General features: G+C 36.2%; 1 protein-coding gene across 8 annotated transcripts in view; it reads left to right on the plus strand.

The window, feature by feature from the left end:
- Positions 1–15,986, plus strand: part of Epb41 (erythrocyte membrane protein band 4.1) — a 155,132-nt gene that overhangs the window by 93,577 nt on the left and 45,569 nt on the right. For 4 of the 8 annotated variants that reach the window (XM_077791126.1, XM_077791127.1, XM_077791128.1 and 1 more), the window contains exons 10-12: positions 1,861–1,958; positions 2,630–2,802; positions 11,494–11,687. In XM_077791126.1, coding sequence (XP_077647252.1) covers positions 1,861–1,958; positions 2,630–2,802; positions 11,494–11,687 — 465 coding nt within the window. Of the gene's footprint in view, positions 1–1,860; positions 1,959–2,629; positions 2,803–11,493; positions 11,688–15,796; positions 15,854–15,986 lie in introns of all 8 variants that reach the window. The other 4 variants (XM_077791123.1, XM_077791124.1, XM_077791125.1 and 1 more) reach the window with 2 other exon arrangements.

Here is a 15,986-nt window from a genome sequence, read left to right on the forward strand (position 1 = left end):
TAAGTCCTAGATTTTTTAATAGAGTTGTATGTTCAGCTTAATACTGGATCAACTTAGTTAATAATAGGTAGCCAAAATTCAGGATGTACTGATTGATGCAGGCCAATTTTAAATTGTAAAAGAGCTATCGTGGTGCAATAGCAAATTGTTTAAGTAGGAATTAAATTTTTTTAAAAAAAGTTCTAGTTCCTTCTCTTCCACTTGCTTAACAAAAGACCCTGGATAAATCTAAGGCTCTTTCCTTATCATCCAAGAAGGATAATACCTCCTCAGTCCCAGTTTATTTGAACATCAAATGAGATAACAGTAAAAACTCAACACAGAAAAGGACCAGCCTGACATAAGGTCGCTTTTTGTATGTTTATATATCACCATCTGCTGGCGAAAAATAGCTCACTCTTTGAGCCTGGAAATTGTAGACATGCAGCCTTAAAAATCTTGGGTAGGGATTATCATTGAAGCATTTATTTTGTATTATAATTATTTATCTGTGCCTAGCACAAAGCAGCCAATGTCTTCCCTTGAAGTTTCAAATCCAAAAGTCAGTCAACCAACAAATATTTATTAGGGCTTTCTTTGCAATTTAATGGTAAATAAGACAACATTCTTGTATCTTAATGTGGGAAAACAAAACTAAATACACACATATATTAATAAATATGATAATAGGAAGGCCTCAGTCTCTGTCAACTATGTGCTAAAAATGCAGAATTCCTATTTAGGAAAGCAATCAGGAAAAACGGGATTCTGGAAGTGGAATATAACTATTGTTGACTTAGAAGTGACATTCTGGTTCTGCCATTTAATAACTATGAGACTGAGCAAATTACTTCTCTGAACTCAGTTTCTTCAGTGTAAAAATTGATCCTGTCTAATCATAGTGTTATTGGCAATGATAGGCACTGAAAACAAATTTCACTTTCCTTTTCTATCTAATAAAGTATGCTAAAGGGAGAAACTGAGAAGTAAGAGACCAATAACATGTTTCTTGTAGCCCTGGTAGGATATGGTTTGCTTCAGTTAGAGGTATCTAGATAAATTAAAGGTCAGAAAAAGGGAAAAAGAATAAACATTTAATAATTAGAGAATTTGGAGAATAAGCTTAAGAGTCCAATTATACAACATAATCATTATAGTTCAGTGTATTATCTTCTTGAAAATTGCTAAGAGATGACTATCATGCATGAGGCCCTGGGTTCAATACCCAGCACAAACAAAAAAATTAAAATATTGTTAATAGATTAGATTTTAAGGGTTCTCATCACAAAAAATTATGTGTTAATTCATATATTGATAGCCTGATTTAGCATGTTCAATATTTGCATACTGAACACAATAAATATATACAATTTTTATTTGCCAATTCTAAAATTTAATTAATTTTTTTAAATTAATCTGATTTGAGCCAAATCTTTAGTTATTATTACTAATTATTATTGGTAATAATATTGATTGATGGAAGAATTATTTTATATCTCATTCCCTTATCTTTGAATAATCTAATATCCCAAATACAGATAATAACTAAGGAAAAGCAATGTCTAGACAATCAAAATGTGACTTAATTATGTCTCAGAAAAATGCCCTGTGTTTGTGTGTATATGCATGCATGTGTGTTTTCTGAACAAAAATAAAATGCATGAATAATATGCATTTCTTGGCTTCCTTGCTTTGGAAAAGGACATCCTCAGGAGTGACTTTCTTCTGGTGAGTAGGAAAACATTTCAAATGATATTTTATGTCCTTAAATTGATAACATTATTTGATTTTACAATGATCTCGTTGGTGGCACCATATTTCTCTGGTGCTGTATTACTATAGTCAAATGATACTTTATGTTCCTTGTTTGTGTTTCTATAGCAAGAACAATACGAAAGTACCATTGGATTCAAACTTCCCAGTTACCGAGCAGCTAAGAAATTATGGAAAGTCTGTGTAGAACATCACACATTTTTCAGGTATTGTTCTCACTTAAGTATTTTTCAAGGATAAATTATGTATGTGTGTTTCTATTTTAAGTCTGCTATTGAAATTCTCTCCTTTATATGACTGGCACTTTTGTTTAGCTCTACTGAGATCATCTTAAGCAAGACAAAATGAATCCACTTTCCCTGCTCTGGGTTGAAAAGCGTGCCTCAACATTTCCAAAGCACCTTTCTTTGTGTGGTAGGAGGAGGAGGGAAGTGGAGAATAGGATCCTGTGTTCACTGGGTGCTCTATGATTGCCCTAACTGTAGCTAACAGTCCTGGGCTTGGCCTTTGTTACTGCCCAGTCCCTTAACAGATATGTGACCTTATACATATAACTTCCTTTGGGTGGTTCAGTTTCCTGTATCTATAAAATGGTGACAATATTACAAAGATATAGTGAAATTATTGCAGTGAAAACCATAAGGCCCTATCTATAGAGATATAAGATGATATTAATGAAGGCAACAACTAAATATACTGATTGCTTTGAGACATGACATGGAACTGAAATAACGATTGCATGATTTGAAACCTCCTAATAACTATAATTACATCTTAAAATTGAGAAACATTTTTTATTCTTGATCTTATTTTTAATTGTACAGTTTCAGAATGAGATAATTTATATAATATGTGATTGTTATGATTTTTCTCTCAGACTGACATCTACAGACACCATTCCCAAAAGCAAATTTCTTGCCCTGGGATCCAAATTTCGATATAGCGGCCGGACTCAAGCTCAGACCAGGCAAGCTAGTGCTCTGATTGACAGGCCTGCCCCACACTTCGAGCGCACAGCAAGCAAACGGGCATCCCGGAGTCTCGATGGAGGTCTGTATTGAATACTAATGATTTCTTGTGATCCTAATTCCTTAGAGAGAGATAAAGGAAGCACAGTTATCTATAAGAGAACCAAATTATCTCAGATGCGCACAAATTCTTAGTGGTGGAATGGAAGGTATCCTACTAATCGTCTATTTCAGTGGACGAATCTTAAGAAAAGGGGACTGCAATTCAGAGAGAATAGTGACTAGATCAGGATTTCACTGCTAGATAGTGATAGAGTGGGTGAAGGCAGGGAGGATTGAGGACCTATTTCAGATTGGGCAGTCCAATCTAAATTTAGAAGGTTCCCCTGAAGAGTATCATTTGAGACCTGAATTATGAGAAGTAGCCAGCCTGCCCAAAATCTAGGGGAAGAGCATTCCACAAAAAGGAGAGGCAAGTACAAAGTGCTGCAAGTAGGAATGAGGCTGGTGTGTCTAGATCAGTGATGCCCCACAGAACTTTTTTTGCTGATGAAAATTCTATTAGTCACCTTTCTGTCCCTGTGATAAAATACCTGACAGAGAGGCTAAGGTGTATTTTGGCTCAGGTTTCAGTCCAAGGGTGGGCTGGCTCCATTACTTTGGGCCTGAGGTGAGGCAAACTGTCATGGTGGTGAGAATGTGTGGCCTTGCTCACCTCATGGCAGCCTGGAGCAGAGAGAAGGGAGCCTGGGACAAAATATAGCTTTCAAAGGCATGCCCCCATTGACCCACCTCCTCCAACCTAGGTCCTACCTTCTCAAGTTTCTATCACCTTCCATTAGTACCAACCAGCAGGAGACCAGAGCTTCAATACCTGGGCCTTTGGGGGACATTCCTGATATAAAGCATAACAGAAATCTTCTATTTTGTGATGTCCAACGTGGCCATTAAGAACTTGAAATGTGGGGCTAAGGTTTGGCCTAGCACATGTGAGGCGCTGGGTTCCATTCTCAGCACCACATTAAAAATAAATAAATAAAATAAAGGTACTATGTCTAACTACAACTCAAAAAAAAAAGTGTGTGTGTGTGTGTGTGTATGTGTGTGTGTGTGTGTGTGTGTATAATACATATGAACTTGAAATGTGATTATGCAACTGAGGAACCAAATTTTAATTAGATATAAATTTAAATAGCCACATGTGGTTAGTAGCTCTCATATTGCAAGCACAGGTCTAGATTCTAGTGAACAAAGGGAAAAGGAATAGAAGATAAGAATAGTCAGAGAAGTAGGCGTGGGCCACACACAGTAGGAGTTTCGATTTTATTTTACTTGCAGAAGGAAGCTTCCAGAGGGAGTGTTATAATTTGAAATCCTTTTTGAACAAGATTACTCAGAACTTGGGGTGAAGACTCCATGGAAGTGAGAGTAGATCCAGAAGCAGGGTGAATGCTGATGCAGGATCTAGGTGAGAAGTTGAGAGCTTGGCCCTGGTACTGGGAACAAAGACAGAGAAAAGTGGTCAGGGATACACCTTGGAGGCAGGGCTGACAGAATTGCTGATAAATACTTGACGTGGTAAGGAAAAGAAAATCGAGTTTTATTCCTGGGCTTGATCATTTAATGGAATGGGACACACTGGTAGAGGAGCAGAGTCGGGAATATAGAAATCCAAGATTTCTGGCTTGGAGTCACTCAGTCTTGGTGTCTTTGCCATACTCATCTAACACCATCAGGCATCTCCTTCCTTGTCAAGTAAGTTACCTTGTCCAATATTTTCTTCTAAAACTTATGCTGTTTGCATTTCATATTTAGATAAATAATCTATCTGGAATCTTCTTTTAATTTCTTTAATTGCTTTGTTGCTAGCTAGGACAGCCAACGTAATGCTGAATAAAAATTAGTGATTAGCATTCTTGTCTCATTCCTAATCTCAGGGAGAGAGTTGCAGTATTTCATCACCGAGTATGATGTTTGCTCTAGGTTTTGAGTAGCTATACTCTATCACATAAGGAAGTTTTTTTTTTTTCATTCCTAGTTTTCTAAAAGTTTTTACCATGAATTAGTATTGACTTTTACCAGATACTTTTTACTTAATTGATATAATAAAGTGATTTTTTTCCTTTTTATGATATATGTGGATTGCCTTGACTTTCAGTCTTTAAACCCACCAAGCATTCTTGGATTAAACTCAATTTGGGGGGCTGCGGATATGGCTCAAGTAGTAACATGGCATGCATGAGGCACTGGGTTCGATCCTCAGCACCACATAAAAATAAAATAAAGATATTGTGTTCACTTAAAGCTAAAAAAATAAATATTTTAAAAAAATAAACTCAATTTGGTCATGATATGGTTTTTATATCATTTTAGAATTTTTACAATTGTAATCAGCTCTCCATACCTTCAGGTTCTGCATCTGTGAAATTATTTGGGAAAAAAACAAAAACAACTTTTTATCTAAGCTGAATGTATTACAGATTTTTTCTTATTATTCCCTAAACAGTACAGTATATATTACATAATACTTAAATTGTATTATGTATTTTAAATAATGTAGGAATGATTTAAAGAATATGGTGGAGGGGCTGGGGATGTGGCTCAATCGGTAGCGCACTCGCCTGGCATGCGTGCGGCCCGGGTTCGATCCTCAGCACCACATACCAACAAAGATGTTGTGTCCGCCGAGAACTAAAAAAAATAAATATTAAAAATTCTCTCTCTCTCTCTCCTCTCTCACTCTCTCTAAAAAAAAAAAAAAAAAAAGGGACTTGACTCTCCTAGGAGAGTCCTAGAATCAATTTCATATGGATGTTAAGAGATAATAATATTTTCAAAAGAGAAATGGGCATATAATTTTTCTTTCTTATAATGTTATGACCAGGTTTTTAAATTTTTTTAGAATGCCTTTATTTGTTTTTTATTTTTATGTGGTGCTGAGGATAGAACCCATTGCCTCATGCATGCTAGGCAAGTGCTCTGCCACTGAGCTACAGCCCTAGCTCATGATCAGGTTTTAATATCACTTTTATGCTGGCCTCATAAAATAAGCTGAGGATGGATTCCCACTTTTCCTATTCTCTGAAAGAGTTTGTGTAAGATTGGTGTTATTTCTTCTTTAATATTTGGAAGAATTCACCAATGAAGCTATGTAGTCCTAGTCCTTTACATATCTTTTAAGTATCTGAATTGCATATAAACAGTAGAGAAAAATTTTATAGTTCTGTTTTCTTTTTCTCTGTGTGGGAGGGTTCTTTACTGGCAGATTTAGTGTCTTTATTAGGTAAGAGACTATTACAATGTTCTGGTTCTTATTTCAGTTTTGGTAAATTGTGTTTTTCTAGGGATTGTCTATTCCATCTAATTTTCAAATTTATTGACACAAAGTTGAATATCTTTAATATCTATATGACCTGTAGCAGTGTTTTTGCATTCTAGATATTAGAAAGTTATGCTCCTTTTTTCTCTCCACTTCCCCCACAGTCTTGCTAGAGATTCGTTAATTTTGTTAACCTTTTCAAATAATTAACATTAGGTTTTATTTCAGTGTGTATTTTAAGTTTAATTTATGCCAGCTCATACCTTTATTATTTGCATTACATTTTCATTGAGCTGTTCTTTCTCTAATCTCTTTTTTTTTTTAAGAGAGAGAGGGGGGGGAGAGAATTTTTAATATTTATTTTTTAGTTCTGGGCGGACACAACATCTTTGTTGGTATGTGGTGCTGAGGATCGAACCAGGGCCGCACGCATGCCAGGCGAGCGCACTACCGCTTGAGCCACATCCCCAGCCCCTCTAATCTCTTGAAATACTTATCTGTTGATGTTTGTTGTTCTTACAACTTAACCTGAGAATTTAAGCGACTTGTCTAAGGTCACAAAGATAGTCAGAACTAGAAGTAGGAGGTAGGACTATTCTCCCAAACATGTGCTTTTTACTCTGTCACCATGGTGACACTGTTTCTTTTAAGAAGGGAGAAAGTGGACTGGGGTTGCAGCTAAGTGGAAGAGCACTTGCCTAGCATGTGCGAGGCCCTGGGTTGGACTCTTAGCACCACATAAAAAAATAAGCAAAATAAAGCCCATCAATGACTAAAAAATATTAAAAAGAAAGGAAGAAAGGAGAAAGTAAGTAGTTGTTAATAGTATTCATTGAGCATTCAGTATGTTATGGGCATTATTTTAAGCACTTTACATATCTTGTAAGTATTTGAACTGCATATAAACAGTAGAGAAAAAATTTTTTTTTAAAATTTTTTAGTTGTAGATTGACACAATACCTTTATTTTTTTTCAAATATTTATTTATTTATAATTTTTTAGTTTTCAGCGGACACAACATCTTTGTGGTGCTGAGGATTGGACCCGGGCCGCACGCATGCAAGGCGAGCAGGCTACCGCTTGAGCCACATCCCCAGCCCTACCTTTATTTTATTTATTTTTTATGTGGTGCTAAGGATCGAACCCAGTGCCTCATGCATGCTAGGCAAGTGCTCTACCACTGAGCCACAACCCCAACCTTACAGAAAATTTTTATGGTTCTATTTTCATAGATATTCTTTTTTTCTGTGCTATCTTCTTGGAAACTGTTTTGAAACTATTTTTCATACCTTTTCCTAGATCTTTCTCCATCTTCCTTAAAAATTTTTTCCTATTGGGTCCACCCTCCTTTAAAAAAAAATATAACCCTCGATAGTAGAAACAATATATTAGGGAAACATTAAGAAGAATTACTTTATAAGGGGCCTCAATTTATGATACAAATGAGCACTCTTTCTCTTCTGTTTTGTCTGGTACTCAGAGCATCTGCTTCACCAGCTGGAGAACAAAACTGGTTCAGATCCCAGTTTTAAGATAGAGTATTAAGTCATAAAGATAGCTAATAATACGACAAGGATTTTTCAGCTTGTTGCACTTTTTGCTTTTCCAACCATTTCCATGTATTCCTATTTAATATTAGCAACCCAGTGAACAAGAGGTATTTAGGAACTCTTGTTTTATTCATGAGAAAACTAGAGCACCAAAAAGTTATGTAACTTACTAGGGTCACACCACCAGATAGTTCATTCTTGCCAAATGGTACTTGCCAGGGAAGTACATTCTTTTCATCTTTGGTACTTTAGTACAAAATATATGTCCAAGCCTCTCTGTTGGATGACCAGTCTGTTTGCAGTGGACCTGAGTATCAGCTCATTTTTTGTTTGTTGTTCAAGATCTGTAGATGATTCATGTGGGCCCTCTGATAATGGGACCATTGATCCCCTGTACACCTGCTGAACCTGTATCATACTGGCAGAAATAGTGCCAGTAAGTAGCAGCTAGAAGCTTCCATTTACTCCGTGTGATGGTTTTGAGTTTTACTCTTGATTGCTCTGGTATATAACCAAGTTTCTATTGTTCTCAGCCAAGAACAATATAATAACTGAAGTTAGTGGGTCTGTAAGAGTATCGACATTGTACTTTTCTTTGTCTAGACCTTCAGAAATGGGAACTATTGAATATTTTAACTTAAGGGTTTTCTCGGGGTGAATGTTTTCTCTGGTAAGTGAATGCTAATTACAAGGGGGAGGGGAGCTTGGGATGAGTGGATAACTTTGGATGGGACAAAGGAGGAGGGGAGAGGGCAATGGGGGTAGGAAAGATGGTGGAATGAGATGGATATCATTATCCTAGGTACATGTATAATTGCATGAATGGCTTACTCCACTTCATGTACAACCAGAGAGGTTAAAAATTCTGCTCCATTTGTGTACAGTGAATCGAAGAGCTTTCTACACGCATATATAAACTGATTAGATAGAAAAAAATAAAGTTAAGGGTTTTCTGTATATGTACCAAAATCGTGAATAGTAACAAATTAATTAATAAAACTGAAGAGCCAAAATGTCTTCTTTTTTTTTTTTCCTTTCCAGTGCTGGGGATTGAACCTAGGGCCTTACACATGCTGGGCAAGAACTTTACTGAGCCATATCCTTAGTCTCACACCAAAACATCTCAATAAAGCTGTTTTAAAAATCACCACTATGATATTTTATCATGATCCATAGTTTGCAATCTTCTTATTGAGAAAATGAAAGAAATTTGCCTCTCTTCAGGACTCCCAGGTGATATCTTTTCTTTGAATTTCATATCAGTATTTGCATAGTTTTTGCCCAACTTACTCTTAAAACATTAACCCATGACAAGAGAAATATAAGGACAAGTATAATATTAGAAGTTATTAATATTTAGAGTTCATAAAATGTGTTTGTAGCCCTTGAGTACCCCTTCCCCAACTATCCTATAGAGTTAATATCTTCCACATTTTATGAATGTTAATACTGAGGTTTGAAAAATTAGGTTCCTTGATCTAGGTCACATTACTGTGTGTGACTAACATAAGTTTGGGCTGAAGACTCATGATTTGGTCTTTGCCCTATTCCATACTGCCTTTTCACAATCAGTGCTGTTCATTGTAATGCTTCTATTTTTCCTATTCTTAACTGTTTCCACCTTTGTTTCTAACCCTCAGTCTTTACATTTATACCTACACTTCCACATACAGTACAGATTTCCAAGGCTAGGAATGCTAAAGACAAATCATTTGGCTCTGCAATATTAGTATTGGATTAAAACCAAATTCAAGTGGCAAAATAACACATGGTGAGAGCATGGGCTATGTTTCTGTGATGCCAAGCAGAGTTGAATTAATTCTTTGAGAGGAGGTGTGAATACACATGTATAATGATACTTTAACACAACTGTGAGCAAAATATTTTGTCACATTCCCCTGTTTTGTTAGGCTTGGTCTGCCATCTGCCATTCTTGCGTTGACTGGTTTAGAGCACCCATGTGTATCAGAGACTTGCAAGAGGCCACAGTTTGTTCATTGAGTAATAAGCATTTCTTTCTTGGTGTTGTATATAGGAAGTAATTGTAAATTTCAATTTATTAATTCATTCTGGTTTAAGGAAGTACTTTGTTTTACTTAAATTTTGCATCTTATAAATCTAAATGTGTTAAAATAGGTTATATACAGTATAGTCAGTTTAAGGAAAGAAAATGTGTAATAAACATTTTAAGATTTCCATGAAAAATAAAATTAAAAAGTTTCAGTATAAGAAAGAATAATGAGGGCTGGGATTGTGGCTTAGTGGCAGAGTGCTTGCCTCACACATATGAGATTTGATCCGCAGCACCACATAAAAATAAGTAAATAAATAAAGGTATTGTGTCCATCTACAATTAAAAAATTTTTTAAAGAATAATGATATTATTAGACTATTAAATCATAGCTGGGCTCAATGGTGCATGCCTGTAATCCCAGCTACTTAAGCTGAATATAATATAATTCAAGAGAATCTCAAAATAAAATTAAATAAAGGGCTGGGGATATAGCTGAGCGGAGGTGGAACACTCGCCTAACATGTGAGAGGCCCTGGGTTCAATCCCCAGAGTACTACAAAAGAACAAATATTAAATCATGTTAACAAATACCTTCATTCCTAGACAATGTCAGATTAGTAAGGTTTACTGTAACATGCAGAGATAATTTTTTTTAATCCTTAAAAGAATGAAAATAAAAACCACAAATAGTATATGAATGACTATTTCTTTATTTCTTTTCTTTCTTCTTCTCCCTGGGGATCGAACCCAGGGGCAAATGCTCTACCACTGAGCTCTATCCCCAACCCCAAGTGATTGCTCTGAAGTAAGTTAGAGTCCAAACCAATACAACAGAAGATCAAGTGTTTGTCATTAACTTATATTGTTTTTTCTCTCTAAAACAATCTATACATCTTTTCCCTAAATCAAGGTTTCTCAATCTTGGCCTCTATACACTACATGTCAGTACCTACTTTCTCTGCTCTCCCAAGATGTAAAGACCTAGAATGTCTGCAGACATTGCCAGATGTTCTCTGGGGACAAAATAAGCCCTGGTTGAGAACCACTGCTCTAAATGTTTTAGAGAATAGAAGCTGTAGCACACATTGATAGGACTCTGGGATGGGGTGGGACAGAATGCAAAAGGTGTTTGTTTTGTTTTTATGACTGAAGACCATACATTTTGAATCAATATTATTTTAGTAAAATGATTTATTATTAAAAGGGAAAGCATCTAGTTCAAAGAGTTGCCCTTACAAGTATCAAAAAGTAGTAATTTTGGGCTGGGGATGTGGCTCAAGCGGTAGCACGCTCACTTGGCATGCGAGTGGCCCTGGGTTCGATCCTCAGCACCACGTACAAATAAAGATGTTGTATCTGCCAAAAACCAAACAATAAATATTAAAAAATTCTCTCTCTCTCTTAAAAAAAAGTAGTAATATCTTATCAGAAGAGCCATTTATCATTACAGGGAGACTTCACAGAAAAAATCAGACACAATATTTTTTCCTAGATACAGTATTTTTTAGGTTCCTGAAACTACCTAAAAATAAACAGTATTTTTAAAAGGCTTCATAGAGGAAACTAGACTTAATCCTTTTTTTCTCCTCCATAGACAACATTGAAGATTAACAGGTTTTCCATTTTTTTTCTTACTTTATCTTTTTCCTTTTTGAATTTAGCTTTTGTGAAACAGGATTGTGAATACATTTTCACATTTCTGGTGAGGGTATCTTCAGCTATCTTTTTGCCCCTCAGAACGAGATATGATTGTTTGCCTTCTGTGCGGTAGGTCACTAGACTGTAACATTCACACACTGTCCTGGATGCAGAGTTATTTGGCCCGGTGTCCTTAAAGTAGTATGGTGGCTCTGGACTCACTTATTCTTCCCTTTTCCCCTTCTCACACAGCAGCAGCTGCTGATTCAGCAGACCGAAGTCCTCGGCCCACCTCTGCACCAGCCATTGCTCAGAGTCAAGTCACTGAGGGCAACGGCCCAGAGGCATCTGCCAAAAAAACACCGAAGGAAACAGTGAAGGTTGAAGGGAAAAGAGAAGAGGAGCCACCGGAGCAAGCTGAGCCAGAGCCCACAGAAGCATGGAAGGTACGTCAATCCACATATCAAGCCAATTCACTTTCTGATTTAGAGGTCTCAACTCCTTAACCAGGAAAGTTTTCAAAGAAACAGAGTCTTGGGCTGGGGATGTGGCTCAAGCGGTAGCGCGCTCACCTGGCATGCGTGCGACCCGGGTTCGATCCTCAGCACCACATACCAACAAAGATGTTGTGTCCGCCGAGAACTAAAAAAAAATAAATATTAAAAATTCTCTCTCTCTCTCTCCTCTCTCTCTCTCTCTTTAAAAAAAAAAAAAAAAGAAACAGAGTCTTGTCTTTCTGAAAGATGTCATCTCTCATGAACCTATAACATATTTTCCTAAATTATGTTATAAAGACTATAAGCTATCCCAGAAGTTTTCAGGTGATCCACCCCTTGACCCAATTTAATATTAGAAAATTGGGATTATAAAACACACCAGCTTGGTTGATTGCTTTTTAAAATATTTTTCACTCACTCAAAAGGAATCTCCACCTTACTTAGGAGTGAGCTCTGCTATTGTAATTAAAATATAATTTGATTCCTAAGATGGATGTATGTGCAACATTTCAAAAGACTGGGTATTACAGAAAGCACATTTATGTGGTTGTTTAAATTGTAAGCAGCTAATAAGAAGGGGAACATCCATTATGTGGGAGAGGTTAGGCTGCTAGTTGCTTCAATTCTGAGTTGATTGTACCCATAGTCAGTGCACCAAGTTGAAAAATCAACAATTTAATTAGCAATTTTCCCAGAAGTAATAGTTACTGGGCTTTAAAAATATATACATGTTTATAAGTTTTTAAACATATTTAAGCAGTGATGGAGTTGAGGTGCTAGTTCAGGTTTCTAAAATTAAATGTGACCAACAAAAATTATGAGAAGCAGTCTCGTAAGAAAAATGTCATTCATGAGAAGAATTACATTTTAGATAGTGTTTAAAAATTTTAAACTAAGATTTCATTGATTGCATATGGATTAATCCTGTTCTTTTGGAGCCAGATCAATATCTAATTTATCTATATAACAGTGGGCAATCTGATTCTGTTTCAACTATATTAAAAAAATATGACATACATCTTTACTGTACTTTTAAGACTATCCTGAGTTCAGAGAGAATAAAAACTCTAGTGAAGGGTGAGTGTTGTCATTTTTGTAGCTAGCCAAATGTCCATGACATTATTGGTCATTAGGTTCCAAGTAAACAATGCTTTTCTAATGTTAGCCTACCTGCTCAGTTTTTAATGTTAGGGTATATCACCTGGCACTGTTCACTATGCCTCTGTTCTTACATTAACTAGAACCTGTTGGGTTGTGGGAGTAGTCAGGGGACTCTTCCATCTGGCTAACTGTTCTCTGGCTCTCTGCTGACCTGCTGTTCTCCTTTTGTCTGTAAGAGAGACAAGTTATCTTTAAAAATAGGTTCTCTTTTTGGAGGATCAAATATCATAAAGACATAGGGAAGATCAATGGAGCAGAAGAAGGAACAGGAATGGGGAGGAAATGTGGAAGGAATTTAACAAAATCACGTTATGTACATATATACACACACACACACAGGGAATTTCACCCTTTTGTATATGTAGAAAGCACCAATCAAAAATAAACCAATGAAGACTGGGGTTGTGGCTCAGTGGCAAAGCACTTGCCTGACATATGTGAGGCACTGGGTTTGAGCCTCAGCACCACATAAAAATAAATAAATAAAATAAAGGTATTATGTCAATTTACAACTAAAAAATACAAAGATAAATGAGTGAAAGGAAGATAGTAGAGGAAAGAGAAGAGGGAAAGGGAAGAGAAGTGGAGGGAACGGGGACTGAAATGTAGTAAATCAAATTCCATGCATATATAAAGTGATATATATAACTCCTATGATGATATAACTCCTATGCATAACTATAATGCTTTAATTAAAAAAAAACAGGTTCCTGTTGCTCTTGGGACCTCCAGTAAAATGACAAAAACACTCCATGGTATATTACTTTAAGTGCTAAAGGCCAGGGCGAGGGGGGTCTTATTTCCACTTAATTCTATATAAATATGTGTTTTGAAAATGCTCGTGTGGAATGTTGAAATGAAACTGAAAACCACTTCTGATAGCCTATTACTGCAGTACTAGTGGCAGAATCAAGGGTGAATCTGAGCTGATTTCATTTATAGCAGTTAGAAAATAATTATGGCAGTTACTTGAAGACATGTATTATATAAAGCAACAGTAATAATAAAGTAATTTTATACTTGTGAAAATTTCATTATCTAACACTAGTTTGATGCCAGACAGAGCTAGCTTTTTATCATTTCCAGTCTTTCCACAAAGTCTGTTCTGCAGTTGTGGAAGCAACACTCCCCCATGTATATCTCTATCTCATTTAATGTTCCCCATAGGGTTATGAGTAGAACTACTATTGCTACTTGGTCTCAATTCTTTTTCTGGTGTTGCCCAGGGTAGCCTGAAACTCCTGGGCTCAGGTTGATCCTTCTGCCAGCCTCCTGAGTAGCTGGAACTACAGGTTGTCCCACTGCTCCTAGTTTTTTGACCTCAATTCTTAAACTGAAGTAGAAGCTCTCAATTTTCTGCTGTTGGATTGCTGAGAACACAAAAAGATATTTAAACGAGGAATTTATGCTTTATAAAACAATTAATACTGCTATTTTGCTAAGTGTATATAATTCTATGATGACATTATCTTCATTTTGTGAATAAGATAACTTTAAGTTCAGACAAGTGAAATAACTTGTTGACAGCCACATAGCAAGTGTGCTGATATTCAGAGTAGAAAGAATCCAATTGTTAATTACCCCTGGTAATTTAAAAGTGCTATAGCTGGATGTGCTTATGATTTGACAATGTTTCAACGTGTGGTATTCTTTTGATTTTTACATTTAGTCCTAGAGGAAGTAACACAGTGACATTGTATTCCAAGGTAATGCTGCTTAGCATGATTAAAAAGAATATATAAAACCACAGGTTGGTGAGGTTCTGTAAAGAATTTAATGACACGGGTGGGCTCTGTGGTACACACCCTCGATCCCAGCCATCCAGGAGGCAGGAGGATAGAAACGTTGAGGCCAACCTGGACACCTTGCAAGACCCTTTCTCAAAAATAATAAAGGATTGGCAGTGTAGCTCAGGTAGAGCATCCCTGGGTACAATCCCAGAATTGGGGGTGGTAGGTGAAGAAGATGAAGAAAGAAAATAATTTAATGATACAAAATGATTAACTTAACCTTTAATTAAAAATCCATTTTCTAATTTTGAAATATCCAATATTTTAGGCAGTTCTCACTCTATTATGTTTCTTTTTAATAATGTATCTGTGTTTTTTTTAAATAAGTACTTCATTTTCTGTGTATAAAATGACTGTTACTAAAGGTATTTCAAAGCTACACAGGAGACCTTCACTATTCTTTTCACTATTGAGGATGAATCTTGCCCTTCCCCCAAACACATGAGCTATAACCCCCTAGAGAAGAGCTGGTGGAGAGCTGAGTGTTGCTGCTGAGTCCTGTGTGTGTTATTTATAAAACAACCCTGGAAGTAATTGCATGTGTCAGTTACAATTTGGATGTTTATTTTGATGTTTTGTGGTGTAATAAACTGAAGAGTGAAATTGCCTCCTTAAATATTTTGATCAACTAACAAAATCCGTCATATTACCTGTTCAGTGTCATGTTATTACATGTGTTTTAACTATAAAAATTTTATTTCTATCATGTATAAAATGATATTTTTATTTGTAAATTTATTTTTTAATCATAAAAAAGAAAAGGCAAAACAAAAACATGACTATAGTATCAAATGAGCCTAAGTTATTTTTAGTGAGTAGTTTTTTTTAATAAATAGTACAAAAATGTTTTCCTTCATTGATAGGGTGAGTACCTGCATTTTCTCTTTTGGTGATGTGGTTGATTGTCCATTTGGCCTGGTCAGCTTTACAGCTATGGTGGTGAACTAACACGTTGCCACCACCAGGAAGACGTGCCCCTAACACCCGCCCTGAGACTGCATCATCCTGTTTCTAACCAGCATAACGATGCAGCTTGTTTGGAAGCAATGCTATTCATGGAAACCTACTAACCTATACTGTTTTTACCACTTTATTTCTTAAATGTAGGTGGAAAAAACCCACATCGAGGTCACAGTACCCACCTCAAATGGTGACCAAACACAGGTTTGTGCCAACAGGCCACTTGTTCCTTTTTCCCTCCACTCCCTCAGTTTTTTCTTCTCCCTCACTCCCTTTTCCTTAAAAATAATATAGATTGACGGTTCAAACAAACTTCAATGAGCCAATATTTTGTTAT

Source organism: Urocitellus parryii, chromosome 11 (genome assembly GCF_045843805.1).
Source record: "Urocitellus parryii isolate mUroPar1 chromosome 11, mUroPar1.hap1, whole genome shotgun sequence".
NCBI lineage: Eukaryota > Metazoa > Chordata > Mammalia > Rodentia > Sciuridae > Urocitellus > Urocitellus parryii.